Source organism: Choristoneura fumiferana, chromosome 14, assembly GCF_025370935.1.
Source record: "Choristoneura fumiferana chromosome 14, NRCan_CFum_1, whole genome shotgun sequence".
In the NCBI taxonomy this organism is placed as follows: domain Eukaryota; kingdom Metazoa; phylum Arthropoda; class Insecta; order Lepidoptera; family Tortricidae; genus Choristoneura; species Choristoneura fumiferana.
Genome location: NC_133485.1, coordinates 12,351,617 through 12,376,167, shown reverse-complemented (window position 1 = coordinate 12,376,167; position 24,551 = coordinate 12,351,617). Strand labels below are relative to the sequence as shown.

At 40.4% G+C, this 24,551-nt stretch overlaps 4 protein-coding genes across 4 annotated transcripts; 1 reads left to right on the top strand and 3 right to left on the bottom strand.

Annotated features, from left to right (window-relative positions):
• Positions 1-263: 263 nt before the first annotated feature.
• Positions 264-7,454, bottom strand: LOC141435186 (uncharacterized; the record flags this gene model as incomplete). The annotated part of the gene is given in 6 exon segments (XM_074097794.1): positions 264-438; positions 982-2,160; positions 4,026-4,170; positions 5,046-5,225; positions 5,921-6,120; positions 7,307-7,454. Coding segments are annotated over 6 exon segments (2,018 nt in total), but the record flags the coding sequence as incomplete, so codon positions are not given.
• Positions 7,455-12,187: 4,733 nt separating this feature from the next.
• On the top strand, positions 12,188-16,354 carry LOC141435187 (uncharacterized). Its single transcript, XM_074097795.1, has 6 exons — positions 12,188-12,700; positions 12,779-12,888; positions 12,968-13,101; positions 14,437-14,474; positions 14,594-14,703; positions 15,468-16,354. The coding sequence occupies exons 1-6, from the start codon at positions 12,638-12,640 to the stop codon at positions 15,619-15,621; spliced, it is 609 nt and encodes a 202-aa protein (XP_073953896.1). The 5' UTR covers positions 12,188-12,637; the 3' UTR covers positions 15,622-16,354.
• A 33-nt stretch (positions 16,355-16,387) lies between these two features.
• LOC141435185 (calcium and integrin-binding protein 1-like) lies at positions 16,388-19,538 on the bottom strand. The gene is made up of 5 exons (XM_074097793.1): positions 19,298-19,538; positions 19,115-19,217; positions 18,545-18,692; positions 17,377-17,498; positions 16,388-16,639 (listed from the first exon to the last, which is right to left on the bottom strand). Exons 1-5 carry the CDS (start codon positions 19,453-19,455, stop codon positions 16,529-16,531), a joined length of 642 nt encoding a protein of 213 aa, XP_073953894.1. The 5' UTR covers positions 19,456-19,538; the 3' UTR covers positions 16,388-16,528.
• An 18-nt stretch (positions 19,539-19,556) lies between these two features.
• On the bottom strand, positions 19,557-24,148 carry LOC141435184 (uncharacterized). Its single transcript, XM_074097792.1, has 5 exons — positions 23,970-24,148; positions 23,457-23,588; positions 22,636-23,185; positions 21,823-21,998; positions 19,557-21,575 (listed from the first exon to the last, which is right to left on the bottom strand). Exons 1-5 carry the CDS (start codon positions 24,089-24,091, stop codon positions 21,161-21,163), a joined length of 1,395 nt encoding a protein of 464 aa, XP_073953893.1. The 5' UTR covers positions 24,092-24,148; the 3' UTR covers positions 19,557-21,160.
• Between the last annotated feature and the right edge of the window lie 403 nt (positions 24,149-24,551).

The following is a 24,551-nucleotide window of genomic DNA, read 5'->3' as shown; positions in this document are numbered from 1 at the left end:
CCGTCCGCTTCCTCCAGGGTCACTACCAGCGCGCCTTCAGAGCGTGGCGCGGCTGAGTGCTTGCATGTAACAATACTCACCGCACATCTCGCAGGCCTGCAGCGCGGGCTTGTTGAGGTAGGTGCAGGTGGCGCACTGCCAGCGGCCGCCGTCAGCGCTGCCGCCGCGCGCGTCCGCCCGCCCCCCGTCCGCTTCGTCCAGGGTCACTACCAGCGCGCCTTCAGAGCGTGGCGCGGCTGAGTGCTTGCATGTAACAATACTCACCGCACATCTCGCAGGCCTGCAGCGCGGGCTTGTTGAGGTAGGTGCAGGTGGCGCACTGCCAGCGGCCGCCGTCAGCGCTGCCGCCGCGCGCGTCCGCCCGCCCCCCGTCCGCTTCGTCCAGGGTCACTACCAGCTGCGCCTTCAGGTCGTAGCTGGGCTGCGTTGTGCTTCGGACTGGAAAAGACAATAACGCTAATTTATAAATGCGAAAGTTTGACTGGATGTTTGTTACTCCTTCATGCAAAAAGTACTGAACGGACTTTAATGAAACTTTACAACAATATACCTCTTACATCAGTATAACACATAGGCTACTTTTTATTCAGATATTCCCACGGGATCGCGATAAAGTTCCAACATTTCTACCACTACGATTATCACATGAAATTTTAAGCGAAATTTAAATCCATGATGTAACTTTTGAAAATTCCCATGACAATTTAATAAAATTCTGGAATTTCAATGTAACAGCCGGATGTAATGGATTACGCGTACGAAGCTGCGGGTAAAGTCTAGTGTTGTTTTTTTTTTTTCTTTTTATTCATAATAGCTTAGGTTTAAATTGTAATCTTGTCCGCCCTCTTATAAAGCCGGTAACAGCACGGAGTTTTATACCTCCACGCGTCACAAACATTCAATTGTTACTTATCACTGATTGAAATGACGAGATCCTTCAACATTGGATGTAGTTAAAAGTTAAGTTAAAATGTTACTAACCAGAATTAGATTTAGATGTGTGGGCTGTAGAGTGTCCATTCTCGTACGGTTTGCTTCGCGGTTTCTCCGGCTCGACCGGCTTCATGGGTTTCTTCGCCTTTTTAACCTCTACCGTGTTCGGTACAGTACCATTTATCGAATTTTGGTGCTTTATAACTTCTTTCCTATCTTTAACATCCTTCTTAGTCAATAATCTCACTTTGTCAGGGGCAACTTTTGGAGTGATAAGAGCATCAGCTTTAGGATTACCAACTGGTTCTATGGACTTCCTAACCTTTCTCTCTTCAGACTGCTTTTTAGCTATCTGCTTGGCTCTCTTTAACTCCTGTTCTTGTTTTAGTTTCATCAAGTTCTCGTTAACCTTCGCTGTTCGGTATACTTCCTCATCGTACGACCGATCAAGGTTTAAAGCTTGCAATCCGTCTTCTAGGTCTAAAGTTGTCGGCTGGTATTTCGCTCTCCTCTCTTCCCTGTCAAGTCGATCTAGTGTCCTAGAGTCCCTGTCGAGAGAGGGAGAGAACCGACTCCTCGAGTCGGCCTCCTGATTTTTACTCGATAAGTTCCTAAAAACATAGTCCCAGCTCTCATACGTCCCCATGCCGTCTTCTCTAGCTTTACTCAGGGCCGGCTGCGTGTCCGACCTCGGTAAACTGGGTAGTGTGACGTCACTGAAGCCAGATTTCGAAGTACTGTTCCTCCGCGAACCTTCTAGACGTTTCTTATGATTCCTATCAGTTTCATGATTTTTCTCGTATTTGCCGTTTTCATAGATGGAAGGTGAATCTAACTCGATGAGCTGGGCGGTCGGTACAGCTGGATACCTGTATTGGGGAGGATATCCATTGACTGGTACGTTGTTGGCGTGTTTTATGGGAGCGTACATTGGAGTGGGGATCATGTAGGGGGCTTGTACGGGGTAGAAGTAAGGGACAGGGCCGTATGGCGTCATCATAGGGACGGCGTTGCATTGTGGAAGGGCCATATCGGGATGTACGGGATACATCATTTGTGGAGGCACCATTTGTGGGGGGTACATGTAAGGGAGGGTGGTAGGGGGTTCAGAGGGGGGAGAATCGTCTGGAAGAGCGGGGGATGCCGTGTTGTGGTAGACTGTTTCTGGTCGCACTCGCGGCTGGATCGGCTCCAAAGGAACTGTAGTTGAGACGTTCGAGTATATTTCTGGAAAGAAAGTAATGTATATAAATAAACAAGTAAAATAATAGGAAGACTTTAAAATATCAAAAACCTAATTATAGCTATTATCACTTAAAGTTCAGTTCATCACAGGAAGTTGCCAATGAGGCCAGTGGATTACCAGCTGCCACTAGTAGCATAAATTACATGTTATTACGTGGCGGATTTTACGCTGGCGTTTAGCATCTTTTACAAGGTAAAGTCAAGGGAAAATATATCGACACGCCCAAAGTTGCAAAAATATGTGTACACGGCCTTAATGTTAAGTGCATAAAGTCGTGTATACATGTTTTTGTAACTTTGGCCGTGTCGATATCTTGCCCTTGACTGTACTATCATATCATAGTAAAAGAGGAGAAGTAAGTCCACTCCAACCCTATAGGAGACAACTGCCTACTCCGGCGCGGACGCTTGGGGTTCTCGACGTCTATATATTTTAGATTAATTACCTACAGGCAAATAATTTTAGTTTTTTATTTTTTATTTGACTGGATGGCAAACGAGCGAGTGGGTCTCTTGATGGTAAGAGATTACCACCGCCCATAGACACCTGCAACACCAGGGGGATTGCAGATGCGTTGCCAACCTAGAGGCCTAAGATGGGATACCTCAAGTGCCAGTAATTTCACCGGCTGTCTTACTCTCCACACCGAAACACAACAGTGCAAGCACTGCTGCTTACAAAAAACAAAGACTAAAAAAAAATCCCTGACTGTTCCCTGACTTTCTTTGACCGGATTTCTCTTTCTTTGACCAATCATGTACATTTCAAAGCAGGTTATTTATATGATTTTTTTTACTGCCCGCGGCGCCGCCCATAGTCTAGTTACTGACCGTGCTGCTGCGGCTGCGCCTGCTGCAGTATGCTAGCGGCGGCGGCGGCGGGCGGCGCGGCCCGTGCGGCGCGCTCCCGCGCCACGCCCGCCCACGTCACGCGCCCGCCCTTAGTCTAGTTACTGACCGTGCTGCTGCGGCTGCGCCTGCTGCAGTATGCTAGCGGCGGCGGCGGCGGGCGGCGCGGCCCGTGCGGCGCGCTCCCGCGCCACGCCCGCCCACGTCACGCGCCCGCCCTTAGTCTAGTTACTGACCGTGCTGCTGCGGCTGCGCCTGCTGCAGTATGCTAGCGGCGGCGGCGGCGGGCGGCGCGGCCCGTGCGGCGCGCTCCCGCGCCACGCCCGCCCACGTCACGCGCCCGCCCTTAGTCTAGTTACTGACCGTGCTGCTGCGGCTGCGCCTGCTGCAGTATGCTAGCGGCGGCGGCGGCGGGCGGCGCGGCCCGTGCGGCGCGCTCCCGCGCCACGCCCGCCCACGTCACGCGCCCGCCCTTAGTCTAGTTACTGACCGTGCTGCTGCGGCTGCGCCTGCTGCAGTATGCTAGCGGCGGCGGCGGCGGGCGGCGCGGCCCGTGCGGCGCGCTCCCGCGCCACGCCCGCCCACGTCACGCGCCCGCCCTTAGTCTAGTTACTGACCGTGCTGCTGCGGCTGCGCCTGCTGCAGTATGCTAGCGGCGGCGGCGGCGGGCGGCGCGGCCCGTGCGGCGCGCTCCCGCGCCACGCCCGCCCACGTCACGCGCCCGCCCTTAGTCTAGTTACTGACCGTGCTGCTGCGGCTGCGCCTGCTGCAGTATGCTAGCGGCGGCGGCGGCGGGCGGCGCGGCCCGTGCGGTGCGCTCCCGCGCCACGCCCGCCCACGTCACGCGCCCGCCCTTAGTCTAGTTACTGACCGTGCTGCTGCGGCTGCGCCTGCTGCAGTATGCTAGCGGCGGCGGCGGCGGGCGGCGCGGCCCGTGCGGTGCGCTCCCGCGCCACGCCCGCCCACGTCACGCGCCCGCCCTTAGTCTAGTTACTGACCGTGCTGCTGCGGCTGCGCCTGCTGCAGTATGCTAGCGGCGGCGGCGGCGGGCGGCGCGGCCCGTGCGGTGCGCTCCCGCGCCACGCCCGCCCACGTCACGCGCCCGCCCGCCCCCCACACCCGCTCCCACACCGCGGACATTATCTGCAACAGTACAACCTCATATCACTACGAGCTTTAAATATAAAGGCATATACAGAACGGTACTAAACGTTTCAAATGTTACATAATAATCTAAACTCCATTTTAATTGAATCTGACAATCCTGTAGACCAGTGTTTTTCAAACTGTGGGTCGCGACCCGCCGGGAGGTCGCGGATGTCCCTTTAGGGGGTCGCGCTATCTTTAAAATACTCTCACCGTTAGTGTGCATGATTATTCATTGTTCGTATTACCAACGTAGGATAACAAATAACTTTAAGTGGAGGTAGGCATGGGTCGCCAAATATTTAACAAACAAAGGGGAGTCGCGTCCTGAAAAAGTTTGAAAAACACTGCTGTACTCTTTTTTTATTCCTTTTAGATTATAATCACAACAACATACATAATTAAGTGTACACACGTTAAGGTGTCTTAAATGTGTACAAAATTGGCAGATTCTATTGAAATGTAGTTTACTTTCTGATCACTTCACTGTCAATTTCAGAATTGCCAACTGTGTACATTTTTCATAATCCTGAATAAGTTTGTATGCTGTTTTTTTTTTTGCCAATTGACCAGTAACATTTGTCAAGGAAGCAATATACGTTTAACAACGTACTAAAATCGATATCGAAATCCATAGTCAAACCTTGCACATTAATCTCGCATGGCACTGACAGCGCAAACATTGCCTCGCCAAGCATAACACGAAACATGAAGCGCGCGAGGTGCGCGTTCCTTCCGACCACCAACTTATACCCCATACATCGAATAGTTTCTGCGCCGACAATATTCCACGTAAGCGCTTGCACGGTAACCATTGCGCGCAGCTACCACACACGCTATCACCTGAACGTTTCCCCGCGCGTAATGCATACCTGACACTCGCACTGTGCGATAATAGCGTCTCGCGATATGGCAGCAGCCATATCGGGACACACCGGGCCGTCAAGCGCGAGCCGACCCGCGCCCGCTGGCTTGTAGCCCATAGCGTGGAGTAGAGTCTCGGCGCCAACCATATTCGCTTCCACCTCGTGCTTGTAGAAACCGCAGTATAACTGGAAGGGAATAATAATTTTTTCATGTTCTTCACACTTAGGGGCTGTTTCACCATCCATTGATTAGTGTTAACTGATGGTTAAATGTGATGCCGTCTCCGTCTATTCGAACAAAACAAATAGAGACAGCATCACATTTAACCGTCAGTTAACATTAGTCAATGGATGGTGAAACAGCCCCTTAATTTAGAAAGATGTATCTAACGCCGATATGGCCACGCGAATTAGCTCGTTAAAGTGGCAATGGGCAGGTCATATAGCACGGAGAACAGATGGCCGTCAGAGTCAAAAAGTTCTTGAATGGAGACCGCGGATCGGCAAGCGCAACGTAGGACGTCCACCAACGAGATGAACGGATGACCTGGTTAAAGCCGCGGGTTCGCGGTGTATGCAGGCCGCTGCCAACCGAAGCCACTGGAGGTCTAATGGAGGCCTATCTCAGACAGTGGACGCCTTACGGCTGAAATGATGATGAAGATGATGCGGCTTTATTTAACCAAGTTAACCGTCCAATGTCCATGTTGGATAACGTTCTACACTGCACTTGCCCGTCCGCGGTCTTCATTCGAAAACTTTTCAGCCCCAACGCCCATTTGTTTTCCGTCCCCCATTGTGACTACAACGAGCTAATTCGCTTAATAATGATGGCAGATATTTCAGTAGAATTGTAATGCTAGGTAGTACAGTACACTCACTCGCAACACGCGGTACTCGACGCGCCACGGCTGGGCCAGCAGGTTGGCAGCGTAGCGCGCCAGCGCCGCCCAGCCCAGCCCCGCCCGGTACGCACTGAACTGGGACAGCTCCGTCACAGTCCGTTGGAACACCTTGCCCGTCTCAGCGAGACCGAACTTGCACTCGTGCGGCACGATTGACAGGTACTCCATTATGTAGCCTGAAACAATTATATTGATGGGCGTTTATGTCCGTTCTACATGGTGGGCCAATGAGGGAAATCGTTTTTATTTCCCACAATTTTTACTAGGCAAGCGTGCTCCACATCTTCGTTTACCATCAGGGGTGATTGTGGTTAAACGCAAGCCTATTTCTATAAGTATAAATAATTTTTATGATCTGGCCCAAAAAAATCTGCAGAACGCCAAACGATTTAGTCGACACAAAGTCGACTCATTAACAAATCTCAAATTGTATTTATTATGCACCCACAAGGCACAACGTCGCTGCTTTATCAAGCAGGTTCAAAGACAGTACATGACGGAATGCTTATTGGAGTATTCCTCAGTCACTGACAAAAGTCTACGAAAGACAGGACTAGCTCACTGTTAGTCAACGCTGTCAAAACATGGCAGAATTTAAGAATCAGAAATAATATCAAAGGAAATAATACAAACAAGTGAAATAACGGGTTTTTTTCTGATCTCTACTCACACCACACGCAACACTCCAGTCCACGCAATAGACCAGTTCCCAGACATGGGAAAATTAATTTCCAGCCATCAGGAACAGCTAATATTAAGTTGGAAAGCATAAACTAATTTAAGTAGGCTTTGAGAAATTATTTAATATCAAAAGCTTACTATTCAATTCAAGAATATTCAAATGACACTCATAATTTAGATTAGAATATATGTATATAAGTAGTTACTATTATAAACACAACTTTAAAATATTTTGCATGTCTGTCTGACAAAACATATCGCACTATAAATTGTATGTAAACCATATTCTTTGTACCATGTTTGAGCAAATAAATGACTGATTAGTGATTACTGATAACTTTTTCTCGTAGTGCAACAGGCTCGTGTTTATGGTTATGCACTTTGTAATGATGCAAATTTATTATTATGACCTTTTGTATTTATGCTATTTGACATTAGTCTTCATGAAGATGATGCTTTCTGTATTTATGCTTTTTAATTTTAAGCGTAAAAAAATAAGTAAGTCATGCGTATGCACATCGCTAACTCGGCTAAAAGCAATTATGCGTAACAATAATATTACAAATAATTTTATGCCATCCAATAGAGAACAAAAAAATGCGTATGGAATTTTGCTACTAGGAAATAACGATTCTGATAAATTGATCTAACAAGCCTTTCGTAGTAGCCTCCCCGGCATACCTTCGAGCTTCTCCCGCTGCTGCAGCTTCTCGGGGCTGTCGTCAGTCTCGAGGTAGCTGTAATGCGCGTCCTCGATGCGCCGCCACAGCGCGGGCAGCCGCTCGCGCGCGTCGCCCATGCCGCCCGCCGCCATCACCATCACACTCCCGCGTTACGAGACGCCTGACAAACAAATTATAATAACAATAGCCTTTATTCAGACAGTTGTAATAAGTTTTTTTTTACATAATTATATGTATATTAATTAAGACAACATACAGTGCACTCATTCAACTACTAATTTTATTATGCATCGACTCCCTGGCTGTATGCCACTAGTTGACAAAGGCCTCCTCCAACTGTCGCCATTCTTCTCCATTATTGGCCACTCTTGTCCATGTGCTACCTGCAACGGCTTTAATGCCGTCAACCCACCGTCTAACTCGTTTTCTCTTCTTGTGACTTGTGACCCAATTCGTGACTAATTTTGACCATTTTCACTTCCTCTAATTGTATGGCCTGACCACTTCCACTTAAGCTTTTTTATTGTTTTTATGACATCCTTTGTTTTTGTGTTTCTTAATGGTAGCAATTTTTATTCTATCGGATAGTTTTTAGACGAACAAACCATACATCTATACTTATAAATAAATGGTGGCAATGGGCGGGCAACCACGAACCGGAAGACGAACGATGGACTGACGACATCGTGAGACATGCGGGAAACCGGTGGATGCAAGTGGCGTGTTGTCGTTCATTGTGGCGTTCTAAGCAGGAGGCCTTTATTAAGCAGTGGACGTCTTCCGGCGGATGATGATGATATAATAATATATAGGGTTCTGTAGCCATTACGAAAAAATTAAGTAATATTTTTCTAAGGATTTCGTATTTTATACGGAATCTTCCAAGTTTAGGTATATTTTATACCTTAGGCTGCTCTCTTAAACTACTAATAATTCACAAGCAAACAATTTATATATATATTAAATTAATAGATTACAATTTACGGCTACCTATTTAAGTGATAATATAAACAGTACATATTAATTAAAATAAAAGAATTTACCTGACATGAAATCGGTTACTGTATTTCCGGTTCCGGTGGGGATATTAAACCTTCCAGGAACCGATCTCAAGTCAAGGAATCATTCTATTATGGGTCTGCGAAGTGTGAGCTTGTTAATATAAACGCTGTGTACTGAAGTAATAACTATCCTATAGTAAAAATTATACAAACATAAAATAGTTTTAATCATCTCCAGCCGGCGATCCTGACTTTGGTTTTATCATTTGTAATGAATGCTAATTTTCAAGCAACACTTTTTTTAAGTAATTAGTGGTTATGAAACTACATAATAAAAATATAATCACAATAAAAAGTTAGGGTATCTGTGAGTTTTAGCTTTATATATTAGACTGCCTAAATTATTTTGTACAGCGTCTTCTTGACAGTCTTTTCTAGGTTTATTTGTAAAGTAAACCACCACCACCAAATCCACTTTATAGCTTATAATATTTTTCGAATTGACTTCAGATTGAGGTAGTTTGCAAGTGTTTTAACTTTGGTGAATTTGCTTTTAGACAGAAAAATGGCTCCCATATAAAAACTACTTTTGGTTCTTGGATTAGAAAGTTTTCCTGACTCCCCCAAGTAGAAAACAGTTATATCTTAATTTTTATTGGAAAGATAATATCCAAATGAGCGTAAAACAGCTTGTGAAAATATAAATACGATTGTGGCATTGAAGTTGAAAACGAGTGAAGATTATCAAAAAACGCTGTACAAAGTAATTCACAGACGCTCTAACGTTTTATTGTGATTGTATTTTTATTATGTAGTTTCATAACCACTGACTATTACAAAAAAGTGCTGCTTGTAAATTACATTCATTAAAAAGATACACCGGATCAGGCATGCCCGGATTTTATCATGGAGTCTTTATATATAGCATTTAAACTCTTCCTAATACGTTGGTCAATCACCTCATGAGGTAGCTACATTTCCAGATACCCTGTATATGTTTTAACATGCAGAGCCTGCCCACCATCTCTTGCACAGCAAACAACATAATATATATGTCACACAGGCCTAACTGCTACAAACACACCAAACAAACACTGAACACAACACAATCAATAGTGTTTTATATCAAATACCTTCAAACAAGCAAATCTTGTATATATATTTCGGAGATCTCGAAAACGGATTCAATGTTTTCGATTAAATTTGGCATATGGTTTTCGGGGATGAAAAATCAATCTAGCTTGGTCTTATCTCTGGGAAAACACTTGTTCCCGAGTTTTAGCCCAAGCCAAGCTTGGTCGCCCAGGTATTTAAATAGCAGTAGATGGAGAAGCAAAGTAAATTAGTTTAGTTCATTGACGGGGACCTCCATGGAGCAACACTTGAACCAATCAATTAATATTACTTGTAAGTACAGAAATTTCACTATCGAAAGAATATCTATGACCTACCTTGTTTGCATAAAAACAAAATAATTATGTTACTCATATAATGTTTCTCAGTCAACAATTACACTGCCAGTATGCTAGTAAACAAAATAATGACTAGTATATTGTAACCATGACAATACACACACTCATACAAAATCTATACACTGTGTAAGTAACAATGTAAAAGTTATCAGCCACTGATGCGAAACAGAAACCAATTCAATGATTCATGCATTGACTGAACATAAATAAAACTGATACAATATACAGTTTGTATCTATTACAATACAAGTACATGTTTACCAAATATTGTGCTTTAAGAATTTTATTTCAGGGTTCTGTAGCCAAAATGGCAAAAACGGAACCCTTATAGTTTTGCCATGTCTGTCTGTCGGTCTGTCCGTCCGCAGCTTTGCTCAGGGACTATCAATGCTAGAAAGCTGTAATTTTGCACGGATATATATGTAAACTATGCCAACAAAAAGGTACAATAAAAAAATAAAAAAATCTCATCTGTTCTCAAAAATCATTAAGGGGTTCCTAGAAGCCACAGCACAGGACCGTGACGCATGGAAGTCCCTACTGCGAGCCCTATGTCCCTGCTCTTTCATCATCATCATCATCATAAAGGGGTTCCTGAAACGATTTTTCGATTCAGTGATTTTTTTGCAAAATATTCAACTTTAAAGTGCAAATTTCATTAAAATCAAGTGTTCCCCATCTCTAAAATCTAAACCGGTGGGTGGAAAATTTTGAAAAAATTCAGGATGGTTGTAAGTATATTAAACTTACAAGGAAAACTGTAACAGTTAAGTTTTCTTGAGAATTATTAGTAGTTTAAGAGTAAATACCAGCCTAAGGTATAAAATATACCTAAACTTGGAATATTCCGTACAAAATACGAAATCCTTGGAAAAATATTACTTAATTTTTTCGTAATGGCTACGGAACCCTATTTTGGGCGTGTCCGACACGCTCTCGGCCGGTTTTTTTTATTTTAACTGTGCTCTTTTATTTTAAACTTTTATTTTATTTTTATTTTTATATTTTTGTATTGGATTATACCTGAATGAAGAATTATTATTATTATTTAACCCGTGGCATGTAATTAACTACTCCTGATTTGACAAGTTTTTATTTGTTAGTGTTATATCTTTGCTCGTTATTTTTGCTGGTCTAGCCTGCTGACACTCATTTAGTAATAACAATTTGTTATCTATTTGATAAGTAACAAAGATTTTGAATGGGAATCAGCCAACACATGATAAGAGATATGACTTGATAATTATAAGTGAATCAAATAGCAATTTAATATATATTTGCCATAAACGGTAACTATGATTCATGTTACTAACTGCTTCTCTTCATTTTTATTTGAGGTGTACAGTCAAATTCATAAACTTGTGAGCAAAAATTTGATCAAAAATATCTGAACACAACTCTATTGTTAACGGCGTAGAAGCGTGTTGAGGTATGTTTAATCAAATTATTGCTCACAAGTTTATGGACTTGACTGTGCTAGCTGTATAAAACAAAATTCTTTTTTCTCATTAACAGATAAACAAGCATGCTATAATAGCAGACCATTTAATTAATGCCATTTCGCATGTTTACAATAAAACTGACACAATTCAAAATTCAAAAAGCTATTGTTTAATACAAAGTTTGGGGTGACACTTTCCCGGCCCGGATAATTGCGACATGGAAATACCAACCCTGTTTTTGGGTACACTCCCATAAAAACTGATGTGAGCTTCTATGGGCGTGTACACAAAAAACAGGGTCGGTATTTCAATCCTGGTACTATCCAGGCCAGGAAAGTGTCACCCCAAAGTTTATTTGAAAACATGAACATTTTGAATTGTGTCACTTTCGTTCTAAATATGCAAGTTGTGGAACTAAGTCTGTAATTTTGGATAAATTATCTTTCAGGACGTGTTTGTCTTTGAGATCAAAATAGGGGCCCCAGGATAAACATGACAGTTTAGCTTTTAGGTTTCAATTGATTGTTTATATTTATTCATATAAAATCTCTTTTATTATAACTCGAAAAGCAAAGAAACTCATTGTTTTTTACTAATTGATTGATTTTGACTGATTTATCCAATTACTACCTTATATTTAGCTAAACTCTGAAAGTAAATAAAATGTTCAACCTACACAAAACAGAATAAATTGCAGAGCCCCAAAATTAGTTTGGAGTACCTGAAGCACTTTAACAATAGATACAAACAAGTTGGTTTTTTTACTAAAATCTTGCCGCATAATGTATGAGCGGAAATTCTTACCGCAGAACCATGCACCAACAAATTGACGTTTCGTACACGTTAAAAAATGTTAATGCTCTACATGCGACGTAGGTCCGAGGCGTAAATCAACAGCCGCAACTTAAAATGCTTAGAGCAGCCCTCTTACCACACTCGTTATAGCTTGAGCTGTTGAACTCACCATATAGGAAGAACATTCTTTTCCTGGGTGTCAAAATTATTCCAATGCACTGAATGTAGAGCGGACAAAAATAGTTCACCCAAAATAACAAAGGCTACTGGTAATCCACCTTATGGTACTAGCCTACAGTTCTTTAAGCACTGCCTTTTAGACATGGTTACAGTTCAATGCAGACAAAAAGTTTTATAACTGGAAGAAATATTTGTTAATATTACAGTAAGATTCCAGATTTTGTTTTGACGTTTCTAGTTGACATTTTTGTACTGTACGGTGCCATTTTTGCTGCTAGTGCTGAGGGAGTTTTTCGTGTCTATGCTTTAAAAATTTTTTGAACTATTCTATTTCTATGCCATTGCATGGCATTGAAGTTCGAATTTATTTGACAGTTTCTTTCTATTTTCATTTAGAAAATTTGGTTGTATTCGTTAAATTTATCAGAATTTTGTAAGTATGGTAAAATATATTCTTTTTTTAGATATATTGCGACAAGAAGAAGTAAATAAATTTTACGATGTAAGTAAGTTCCGATAAAAGTATTCGCAGAAGTTTATAATCAAATTTTGATTACTTTTAAACTGTTTTTTTTCTTAGGCGTGTCAAATGCAAAGAGATTATTATCGAGGATATCCCAAATCCCATCACCCGTTAACCTATTTCCGAGAGCCAGACTACTCTTATCAATGTCCTTCTGAAATGTCTATGTAAGTTTTTACTACCCAAGACTACGTACGCACTATACAGCTAACCGTATATATTAATGTTATTAAATATTCCTTTCAGTGTGTACTTGAGCTATCCTTCATACCACATCAAATACAAGAAGCCTTCGGTTCTTGCTGGAATCACTGGTCGCACATCAAACATGCCGCCGCTACCAGATCGCAGTTTAGCAGCACGTTACAATAAACCTGCGTGTAGAGCTTACAGTCGTTAACATTTAGTTGAATAATTGTTGTGTTTGTTAGTAAAATAATTAAATATCGATATTTTGTTCACGTAACGCAGTATTTTGTTTCATTCCCCAGACCGTTTGACAAACCTATAAAAACTTTTAAACTTATTAAATCGGGCATTAATCGATTTTTGAAATGTAAAATTTTCCACCATCTCTACGTTATGTTTATGTAGTATATGCTAGGCGTTTGTCGTACTACTTATACTCCATTTATTTTGAAACTTAACGGTAAAATTTGCACACTTTTTTAAATGAAACAACGGAAATGTTTAAAATTGTGTGAACTTCTATAATAAAAACATAATAAATAACGCTAATAAATGTACATGTACTTAGGTATTTTTAGTCCATTTGTTTTCGAAATATCGAAAAACGTGTATTACAATTTATCCGTTAATTTAATTCAAACCAAGGACAATGAATATTCATTGGCCTTGATTCAAACCTTAAAATAAACGGAGTATAGAGACACTGTATAATATAATATGGGGCGGATTAGTACTGACACGGCTTTGAGTATTTAACTAGTTGAATGGGTACTCAAAGGGCGTCGGGTTTGGAATAGTGTCCGCACCTTAAGGCCCCATCCGTACTGCGAATTTTTCACCGCACGATATGTATTCATATGCCTATATTATTATGATTCTTGGTCCGAGATTATATCCGTACCGCATCGCAAACAATTTGCATCAGATCAGTTTTTTTTCCTTGCGATGTTTTTACCGCCAGTGTGGGTACTCGTAATAAGATTTAATGTGATACAAAATTGTGAGAAAAAAACCGCGCGGTGAAAATTCGCAATGCGGACGGGGCCATAACCCTTGATCAATTTTATCTTATCTGTGCCTCGGAAATTAACGGGCACTATTTACCGGCACGGACAATACCGACATGGAAATACTGGCCTGATATTTCGTGTACACGCCCATACAAACTGCAGGGCTACTACGAAACTCGGAAACTCGAAATTCGTATCGTACCGTCCCTCTCGCTCTCGTATTAAATAGTATAAGTGTCAGAGGAAACGCACGACACGAACTTCGAGTTTCGTAATAGCCCTGCTGGTGTCAAATCACATGTCAAACTGATCAGATCAGAGTTTCTATGGGCGTGTACACGAAATATAAGGCCGGTATTTCCATATCGGTATTGTACGGCCGGGAAATAGTGTCACCCAATACTTGTCCTTGTCTTCAGTAGCGCCAAAAGCAAAATTTTGTAATGTAATTCATAAATTTCTGTTTTAATTAAATCTCAGCTGGATTAAACCGAAAAATGGATATTTATTTCGTTGATAACGGGCGCCAAGACGAAATAGAGATGTTTTATGAAGTAAGTAATCCCTTTCTCATAAGTTCATAACCTTAGTGCTAATGGTTTAATTTCGCATGACGCGAGTAAAGATTAGTGTATGATTAAGGCTCTTTGTACTTTATTCTTATTTTCGGAAGGCATGCCAGCGTCATAGAGACTATTACCGAGGCTACCCAAAGGCCTACCACCCTTTAGTCTACTTCAAAGATGCGGAATTCATGTGGCAATGTCCTCCGGATATGACTCCGTAAGTATACATTTTAAAAGTAACGCACCAACCGCCGTACACAGTTTGTTCCACTGTCCATAAATTAACGATAGAAGTTAGTCTCATTCATACTTCCGTTCATTATAAATACGAAAGTAACAGTTGATACTTTCTAATGATTACCTTACCTACATTCACTGATTTGGTAATGAAGAAAACGGAATTGAACACTGTTCAGTAACTGTGGTGAACAAAATTCGTGTCAGTCAAAAGCGATTAAATGAAACTCCAAAGTCTAGGGACGTCACGAATGTCATTTCTATCACATTCGCGAATGCGAATGCGGATGCTAATATTGGACGCGGTTGTGCGAATGCGAATGCGAATATTAAGGGAGTAAGAACTTACACTAAAAACTCAAGTTCAAAAACAAAAGTAATCAAGCAATCACAAGCCACTGTCACAAGTAAAAGTGCTTTCTATTGGTCAAAATTCATCACTATAATACGGTTGGCGCGTTTTGCGCATGCGCGAGTCGGCGTCTCGGCGGCCGGTGGCCGGCGCAGGCGAAACACGTCACGACTTGCACATTCGCATTCGCAAAATATTCGCATCGTTTTATGCGAATGCGAATGTTTAAAATGATGCGAATTATTCGCATATGCGAATGCGAATACAAATATTCGTGACATCCCTACTCCAAACCCTTCTTAACCTTTAGCTACATTTACGTAAATACTGTCACTAAGTAACTCTTGCTTTTTAAATTTTCATTTATCCTTATCGCACTGTCTTATTTGTAGGACATATCTCGGTTTCCCGGAATACCATGCGAAGTACAAGCAGCCTATAGTCCTCCCCGGTGCCACGGGACGCACCAGTGGGATCCCTGCCCTGCCTGAGCGGACCCTCGGCGGCCGGTTCAATAAAGCCGCTTGCAAACTCTTCGTCAGATAAATGAAGTTACTGACCAATTTACAGCAGTCACCCACCGAGGAGTCTACGACCTCTAACACTGTCATTTTGGCGCCCAGTCATTTTATATTTTGCCATATTTATAGCCGACGGAGCGCCATCTACAGTGCGGCAAAGCATTAAAGATCGTGGCAAAAATCGGAACTAGCAACATGAAGAATGGTACAGCTTTGACGGTAGCTATACATTTATCTTACTCTATGACGGTAGCCCACGTGCATTATGACCTTGGCGCACTGTACTTACCCGGTCGACTGTCCCTGTCACCCTTCCCCTTAAAATCAACGCTATAATATCTTAATGTTTGTCTCTTGCACCTGAATACTGCCGCCGCACGAGCATGTGCCATAGCAATATTTTTGGATGCGACTTAAAAGAGACAGTGCCCTTAGTGTAAGTTTTCGGTTAAAAAATAAGTCTCGATCGCGTTCGCGTTAAAATCTCAATTTGTATGGAAACACGAACATCGCAAACGTTCCGCTAGAGGCGCTGTTCATGTTTCCTTATAAATTGAGATTTTAACGCGAACGCGATCGAGACGTGTTTTGCAACAGAAAACTTACACTAAGGGTACAGAATAGTGTCTACTGTTCTGGTGACGACTGTTTTTGAAAATAAGTAACAAACTACTAAGAATGCTATTTTTTATATGCATTCATAACTTCCCCACTGACTGATTGATATTTTATTATTTCGATTAATTATAATAACACAAAACAGTATCAATTATAATAAAATGATACACGCATACAATAAGTATATTTTATTTCAGTACCTACCTACAGACATGATTGAAACAGATTGTTCAATTATTCAATTTTACTTACAAAAACATGTAGTTAGCAAAAAATATCATTAAATACATTGTTACAAATATATATTTATGTAATTATATTCTAAAATAGAACGAGTTCTGAAACTCGGGGATTCTTGACATAACTATTTTAAATTCAACTAACCCCATGCTTCCCGTGTGGTCAAATTGCATTTCTTTTAGTATCTGAAAATGTGAATAATGAATAATAAGTAATGAGTATAATGACATAATGCATGATACCATTCGCATAACGCTGCATGAACCATAATAGTCAAACCGAAAAGAAGGGTACTTATCAAGTTTTTACAAAAGGACATAAGTAATGAACTAGATCTTTTTTGCTAGCGGTATTTGTTAACTTTCCGTTTATTAAATTTGGAGCTACAAAATAAGTCATAATACAAAATTTCAAGAACAGGAAGGACAAGCCTTTTTGTGTTGACTGTACCTACATCCATCATCCAAACTACATATTCGCACCAAGTTTCATGTCGATGCCATTAACCGTCGAAGAATTGAATTTCGTTACGATTATTGTATTGTCACTGCACTTACACAAGTACCTACAGTCAGCAGCAGAAGTAGATGAATAGCTGTGGTGCTCAAAATGATCTACTTACACGCTCTTTTATTGCAGATCATTTTGAGCGTCGCGTAACTGCTCATCCACTTCTGCTGCTGACTGTACTTACCTATTTCAGCTCAATCTGATATCACCATACCCCTGTACTTTGGCGGTAGGTAGGTATTAGGGGGCAGGAAGTTGTCGAAAGATGATTTGAAAGATGATAAACCACAACTTAGGTGTGCAATAAGTTTGCATGTTAAATACAAGCTTTTTAAAAGAATTACTTACGAAGGGAAAGTAACAAGTAGTAAGCATGTTTTTACAAGCTTGCTACTTGTTATTTAAGGCTTACCACATCAGCGATTTTTTTCTTAGAACTGAGCTCAATGTAATGACTTTTGTGTTCCGAGTCAGTCAGACGATCGATTATTTCACTGATGTCCCTTGCAGATATCTGACCGTCTTCATCCAAATCTGTTCAAAGAAACCAAGAATGGGCATTTATAGACGGTGCGAAAAGTACTGTGCGAGTTTCTGTAGGTACTAGGTACATTGTCGTTAATTTCACAAAACTCGCCTGATAGTTATGAAAGAGTTGTTGACTTGCTTCTTCGGAAGTCAACAAAGGCATCATCAGTAGGTGCTCGTATTATTGCGGGCAATAACATTATTATTGTGAGCAGTAGGATCTAGTGTATAGTTCGTCTGGATAGCTATCACCAGAGCTGTCCCCTTGGGCACCGAAGAATATGTGAATACTTTCGGGGTCCCAGTGAGTTCGGGGGCCCTGAGCACAGGCCCCGTGTGCCCTTATAGGAAAAACGGCAAATCACCATCCGCCAAAGAGCAGTCAGCACCGGTCCTGGTGTATAGCAAGAGGAGCGGTCGCTCTCGGCGCCAGATGGCAAGGGGCGCCACTTTCCAGTACAAAATAAAAAACATATGGAACGGAAGCAGTGTAGACAATCTTGCTCTACCTTAATCAAGGGCTAGAACCGGCGCTGGGAGCAGAGAGCCTACTCCGAAATTCGAAGTTCGTATCGTACCGTCCGTCTCACTCTCGTATTTAAGCGTCAGAGGGACGGAACGACACAACTTCGATTGGAAAAATTAGGCACTAGCGTATGAGTTACTTAATTGATCTTAGGTTGGCATCTCATCTAATCTACCATTAGGTTACAGTCGACTACAAAGATATTGATACGGTCAGTTACAAAAATCTGTAAACAAGACTTTATTGACCTACATATTTTTTTAAATATCAATAACTTTGTAGTTTTTTCATCTCATTTTGAGGCTTAAAGACCCTTAAGATTCCAGTCTTAAAGACTCGACTAAGTATATTTGAGAATTAAATTGGCTTATTTTATGCGTATGGATGCAAGAAACCGTCTTTGCGGCCTTTGAGTCGTTAAGCCTCGAGTCAATTCAAGCATGAACTGAAGGCAAATAGGTAACATTTGGATTGGAAGAGCTAAAGGATGATTTATAGTTTCGTATCCTTGAAAGTACCTACTTACCGAATATCCTAAATGCCCATGCAGCTTTTACTTCCATGGGGCATTCTGAGCTCATCGCTGAATACAAATCCAGCAAATCTTCAAATGAGAAGCTTTCATCGTTCTGGGATGAAAATACCCTGAAGAGACGATCTTGGAACGGATTAGTCTAGATAAGACAATGGTGGGTTTTCTGTTAGGTATGCTATGTAAGTTACACCCTCGTTACACCATATTATAAAGTACTTTTTGGTTACAACACCCTTTGAATTCAAAGTCAAAGTCAAAATATCTTTATTCAATTTAGGCTATAACAAGCACTTATGAATGTCAAAAAAAATCTACCACCTACCACTAAGCCAAATGGAATATTTTTCAATAAAGACACTGAATGATTGGGTTAGTTTGACTGATCACATAACTTTTACCACACCCGGGAATTATCACGCTAACGAGTAATAATTACCTCAGCGTTTCAACAACATTGTAGTGACCGTGGTCACGAGTAAACATCTACAATAGGTAAGTAATTATAAAGTTAAGTATTAATCAGTGTCTTATCCAAATCTAGAATAATATAAGTGTACTTACTCGCAACACATCAAACGCTTTGAGAATGTCATCTTTACCAAACCTATGATTATAATTCGCGGTCACTTTGTCAGGATCGATGGAGTAAAACTTTTTCATTAAACTGAAACAATACTACGTGTTTTTCAATGAAATATATTCCCATCTTGGGCTTTCAAAATAGGGTAATTTAATAAAACTTACTGTAGTATTTCTCCCTTGTTTAGATAAGTTAATACTGTATAATCTTCCAATAAGTCTTCAGTAAGACCTGGATATGACTGCGAGCCGCCCATTATACCAGTTTTCCAGGCACAATATAATATAAGCCTTTTGTCACTTGAATCAACAAAGACTGACATTGTTTTCGATGGCCGATTATCTTATCGACAACATCATTGAATTGTAAATTGACGTTAAAGATAATGAAATGATCGCAATTATATTGAAGAATAAAACCATATGAGAAAGAAAATAATTTATTGCCTAAAAATAATCCGAGATCAGACTCAGCAATTGTAACAAAACACACGAAAATGGTCTTAATTAACCTTGCCAGAGGAGGTGCAACGAAAAGAAAGGATTAATATTGACATCAAATCTTGAGAATACATTATTTGCTGTTTATAGAAAATAAATGGGTTACAAAATAACAACATGCGAATCTATAAAAGGAAGCACAAAAAGACCAGGCGCATCCAATATTATACTTATTTTCTACGTCAACAACGGTCACACCAGTATGCAAATGTGTTTATAATAAACCAATCACACTGCCCACATAATGAGCTACTGTACTCTACAAATATGTAGCCGCGTACACCTTGACTATCTTATTACACAAACTGTCAATCATAAAATAACACTGTACTTAGAAATAAAATAAAAATCACTATTTTGTTGGGTTCCATAGCTCATCCTTTGTCATGGTAGCACCTGCAGCTAATCAATAATGGTTCAGCTAATCAATTTTACAAATAATAAATCGAATAGTTTTTAAACTTAAACAATTCGATGGACAAAGTCAAAGCTACTATTTATGCAAATTCTAATTGGCTAAAAGGATCTCAATCCCAGGTTATATTCGAGAATATTCATCCACCTAATTATTTAGTAACCCTTTAAATTTTGAACTGTTTTTAATTTAAAAATCCTTATATTTTCACTTAAAAAACCAGAACTATTCAGATTAACCCCTCGTATGCTTAGACGCGTATCCGTGCCAGTTCATGAACTGCGTAAGCACGGATACGTTCAAAATCGAAAAGAAAAATTCAAAATACTAAAATACGAAGCGGACAACCTGTACTGACGTAAAGTTGCCGCACCGAGGTGTCAGTCAAATTCTGAAACTGCTCCCGCATACGAGGGGTTAAACCGTTACCAGTCTTTCTAACAAGAGTTTTAAATAAATCGCACAGCAGCTATTTAACGCTATAGTTTGACAAGCTTGTGCGTGACACTCAGTAGAACCCTGTCGCAGTCAGCATTTGCTGCACTTATCAAAAAAAACTTAATAAGAACAGCAAAGGCTCCCCCACGGCTCCACGGTGCCACTTACGAACTTGTCAAGGTATAATCAAACTTTGAAAAGTTATCAGATCAAAGAAACACATCTCCAATTAAAAGTATCGCAGCAGGCGCCAACATGCTACATTCGCTTACAGAAACCCCAGTACTTACAGACTTGCAAATTCAATATATTAAATTATATCTGGTATTAAATCGTCAATAATTATATATGTACTCGTTTCTAGTTGCAAGCGTATTAAACTTTAGATTCAATAGACCTGGCTAATGATGCAAACAAATACACCATGGTACATGTATTTGTATATAATCAAAATTAGCTGACTTAATAACGATGACTATTTCTGGCCAATTCCATTGAACCCGATGTTAAGTTACACACAATTACCAAAGACAAAATTAAAGACGAGCACAATCAAAATGACCACCAGATGCCATTTCACAAGTATTGACCTATTAGTAAAACGAAAATTCTCTAATCACACAAACTTTACGAAAATCAGTCATTTATCTTAATTAAATTGTTTTTTAAACATATCACCTTTTAGGAAAGTCGACATTGTCAAAACTAATTTGCCTCCGGGCTCTCATTTTAGCAGCCTCCTCAAATGAAGGCATAGAGTTGGACTTGAATAGGGCCGACTTATCAAGCATACTTAAACCACTGCTGCTGCTCGAGCTCGAGTCAACATTTATCAGTTTGTCTTGCAGCACATTCTTTGAGCCACTTTTGGGTGGGTCTTGTTTTACACCATTACATGTGTTCTCTTTTATTTGTGACGTGAAAGTACTAGTTGCGGCTTGCCTGGCTTTGAACTGTTGATATGCATTGGCCGATATGTAGCCAGTGAGTTTGGTGTTTGTCTCGTTGGCTAGTTTCTGTTGCTCCTCTTGGAAACAATCTTCGATGCTGCGACCTTGGATTATTGCGTAGACGTACTGACGTGCCAATCTGAAAGGAGAATGGTTAAAGTCAGTTTAATGGTCAAAGACTTTGCTATGAGGGGAAAGTAAAAGCATGTTTTGAAAGTTTTGTCTTTTTGAAAACTAAATTGTGACTTGTATGATTTGGTTGCATTCTCTAGTGCGGTGAGCTAATTTCGTTGTTGGAAGAGTAATTCGATTTTTTTGTTGATTTTTTTTTTTTTGGAGATTGATGTTAGAAGTGTCTCTGGAATAATTTAGATGCTTGGACTTACTTGAGCATAGTCTCAGATGTGGACAGCTTGGGTGAAGCGAACTTAGCGGCGTGCGGGGGCAGAGTGAGTAGGCGGCGGGTGAGGCGCGCCAGGGCCTCCGCCTTCTCCCGGAAACCGGGAGATGACATGCGCCAACCGTGCACGCGCAATGCCTCTGACACCGCCCAGAGAAGTTTCTGAAAGTAAAAGAATATTTTAGAACCTGAATAAAATAATAAATATTAACATAGAATTCAATTATCGCTATCCCGCGGGAACTATGCAATTTTCCAGGGTAAAAACTATCTTATATCCTTCCCCGGGACTCAAATTATCTGTAAACCGAATTTGACAGAAGAAAGAAAGAAGACATTTATTAAATAATAGAAAAGACACACAAATACAATAACATTTACACAATTACACACAGAAATCATCCAAATCGGTTCAGCGGTTTAGACATGATGAAGTAACAAACATACAGACTTTCGCATTTATAATATTAGTGGGAAGCATACGCTTAATGTGAGGAATCTTTATGCACACAGATGAATTAATTTGGCAATGTGAATATATTTTACGAAATGTTAATTCTTCTATAACTCCAAACGTAAGGTGTACCATGTAATACACATATAGAGTCGGATATGAGTGCAAATGAAGATATTGTAATCAAGATAAATATGAGAAATGTTGCGTTAATTTGAATGACTTCCATTATTAATTTAGCCATCATTCCTCTATGCTAATCAAAAGCTACTGCTGCATGTCATTAAACAAAAAAAAAAGTCAAGTCAATCACTCCTCCATTGGATTTATTTAAAAAGGACTTACTTTTTTATGTGTTTCATTTAGATCTGCTGTGTTTCTCCGGCTGAATACTTCCGACGCCCGACGATTCATACTATGCGGGTTCATAGTGTCTATGGTATCTCCGCCGAACGAGAGGCTCTTTGCAACCTTGCTTCTGCTATTCTCCGGTTGCTCATCCAAAGCATCCAGCTTCCTCTTCAAGAAGTGATCACTCCGAGTTCCATCTGCACTCTTGGTGTCTTTTGTTCTGTCAGGTGATGAGAATAGAGCTCTCTTAGACCTCATGGCCTGAAGAGGAACAGAGGTGCTGGGTGCTGTAGGTATAGACTTTCTGTTATCTGGACTGACAAACAAGGCTCTTTTCAGCGTTTCACGAGTTGGCTGTGATCTTGTCATGTTTTCAGTGTCTATCGGCTGCCTTCTCATAATCTTCTTGCGGCTGGAGCCACCACTCTTAGTTTTTGGAGTTTTGGCTGGTGTTTTCTTGCCTGGAGTCTTACGGATGGGGGTTTTCTTGCCTGGGGTGCGTCTGATGCGGGGACTTTTTCTGTCAGACGAGTTGACCAATTTTCTGTGAGGGAAGTAACTTAAAATTGTTTTTGTTAGAATACTGGGAAAATAGATATAAAAAAGTCAAATGTAATAGATTCCACTGTGATTAATCAGGAATAAATTTCATGCACATTCAATAAGACCAAAAATACTGATTAATTAACTAAAGCAACTATTTCAATTAATCAAATTACGTATTTTAACGTAAATAAAATGGTATTAAAAAAAGTTACATTTATCTTGCTTGTATATACACATTATTTATCAGTATTTATGTAGGTTTAACTTACTTTTTATCTATGAGCACCATCCTGGCTGAACTCGTCAGGGCTTTTTCATTAATCGTAGCAGCACTGCAGAAGGCTTGCCGTCTTCTTGCCAAATGTGACAGGCGCCTTCCAGGAGACTTTGCTTGGGCCATTCTGTGAAATTATAATGATATTCTTTAATATGTTTTACAATAAATAAAGGCAACATGCCATTTAATAAACATGTAAAAAAATAAAAGCTATAAAAAATATGGTTATATATAACTTATATTGACAGGTCTCTTACTCAACCTCATAGGTAGATCATGCTGTTAATATATCTTGCACATATCTTTGTGCAAGTTTTAAACACGAAAATTGAGTTAGCAAATTACTCTCCAGATCTTTGAAACACAAATGAAAGGATAAAAACAATACAAAGAATACTTGACCAAGGAACAGCTAGATACAGGCACCTATCAGTTGCTTGCAACTGCCTGAATGATAATTTATATAATAATAATAATAATAACGAAAATTGTATGCATTATTTACTTGAGTCTTTGTGCCTTCCTCTTGTGAGCGCTGCTTGGCGACTGCAGTCCCCCGGAATGCACACTAACACTTGTGTCTGTTTCAGCACCAACATATCTTTCTCCGTAACGTAATGCCAGCATTTCAATCTTTTCAGAATAGCTTGTCACATTGTAACTAAAACAATTAGTATTAATAAATGTTAAAAAAGGTAGAAATTTGCAAAGGGAAAAGTCAGTCTGTAGGGACAATTATCACTTTATTTATATGATAAGTTTACTCCTGTACAGTCAACTACGAATATATACGCCCAAAGTTACAAATATACACAACCTTAATGTTAAATCAATAAAATTGTATATACATATTTTTGTAACTTTGGGCATTTCAATCTTTTTGTAGCTGACTGTACCTAAAACCTAAATCTATATCTCCATATTGGACAATCAAATGTTTTTAGTTGAAATGCCGCTAAAATTACCGTTTGTCCTTATCTGTCACTTCGACATTGTATTTGTTAGAAAGGGACAAAGCATTTGTTAGTTAACATAGGCTTGTAAGTTTTATGAATAAAAGGGTAAATCTATATCTTCCAATATTGGT

What these genes read in the sequence shown, in the direction of transcription:
- LOC141435184 (XM_074097792.1), bottom strand. Translation starts at nt 24,091, where the DNA reads ATGCTGGCATTACGTTACGGAGAAAGATATGTTGGTGCTGAAACAGAC. An exon ending in AGGAAGGCACAAAGACTCAA is followed by an intron (nt 23,589 to 23,969) that starts GTAAATAATGCA and finishes ATAATTTCACAG; the next exon opens with AATGGCCCAAGCAAAGTCTC. An exon ending in TAAATGAAACACATAAAAAA is followed by an intron (nt 21,999 to 22,635) that starts GTAAGTCCTTTT and finishes TTTTACTTTCAG; the next exon opens with AAACTTCTCTGGGCGGTGTC.
- LOC141435185 (XM_074097793.1), bottom strand. Translation starts at nt 19,455, where the DNA reads ATGTCAGTCTTTGTTGATTCAAGTGACAAAAGGCTTATATTATATTGT. An exon ending in AACAAGGGAGAAATACTACA is followed by an intron (nt 19,218 to 19,297) that starts GTAAGTTTTATT and finishes GTATTGTTTCAG; the next exon opens with TTTAATGAAAAAGTTTTACT. An exon ending in AGAAAAAAATCGCTGATGTG is followed by an intron (nt 16,640 to 17,376) that starts GTAAGCCTTAAA and finishes TCACATTTTCAG; the next exon opens with ATACTAAAAGAAATGCAATT.
- LOC141435187 (XM_074097795.1), top strand. Translation starts at nt 12,638, where the DNA reads ATGGTAAAATATATTCTTTTTTTAGATATATTGCGACAAGAAGAAGTA. An exon ending in TGTCCTTCTGAAATGTCTAT is followed by an intron (nt 12,889 to 12,967) that starts GTAAGTTTTTAC and finishes TATTCCTTTCAG; the next exon opens with TGTGTACTTGAGCTATCCTT. An exon ending in TGTCCTCCGGATATGACTCC is followed by an intron (nt 14,704 to 15,467) that starts GTAAGTATACAT and finishes TCTTATTTGTAG; the next exon opens with GACATATCTCGGTTTCCCGG.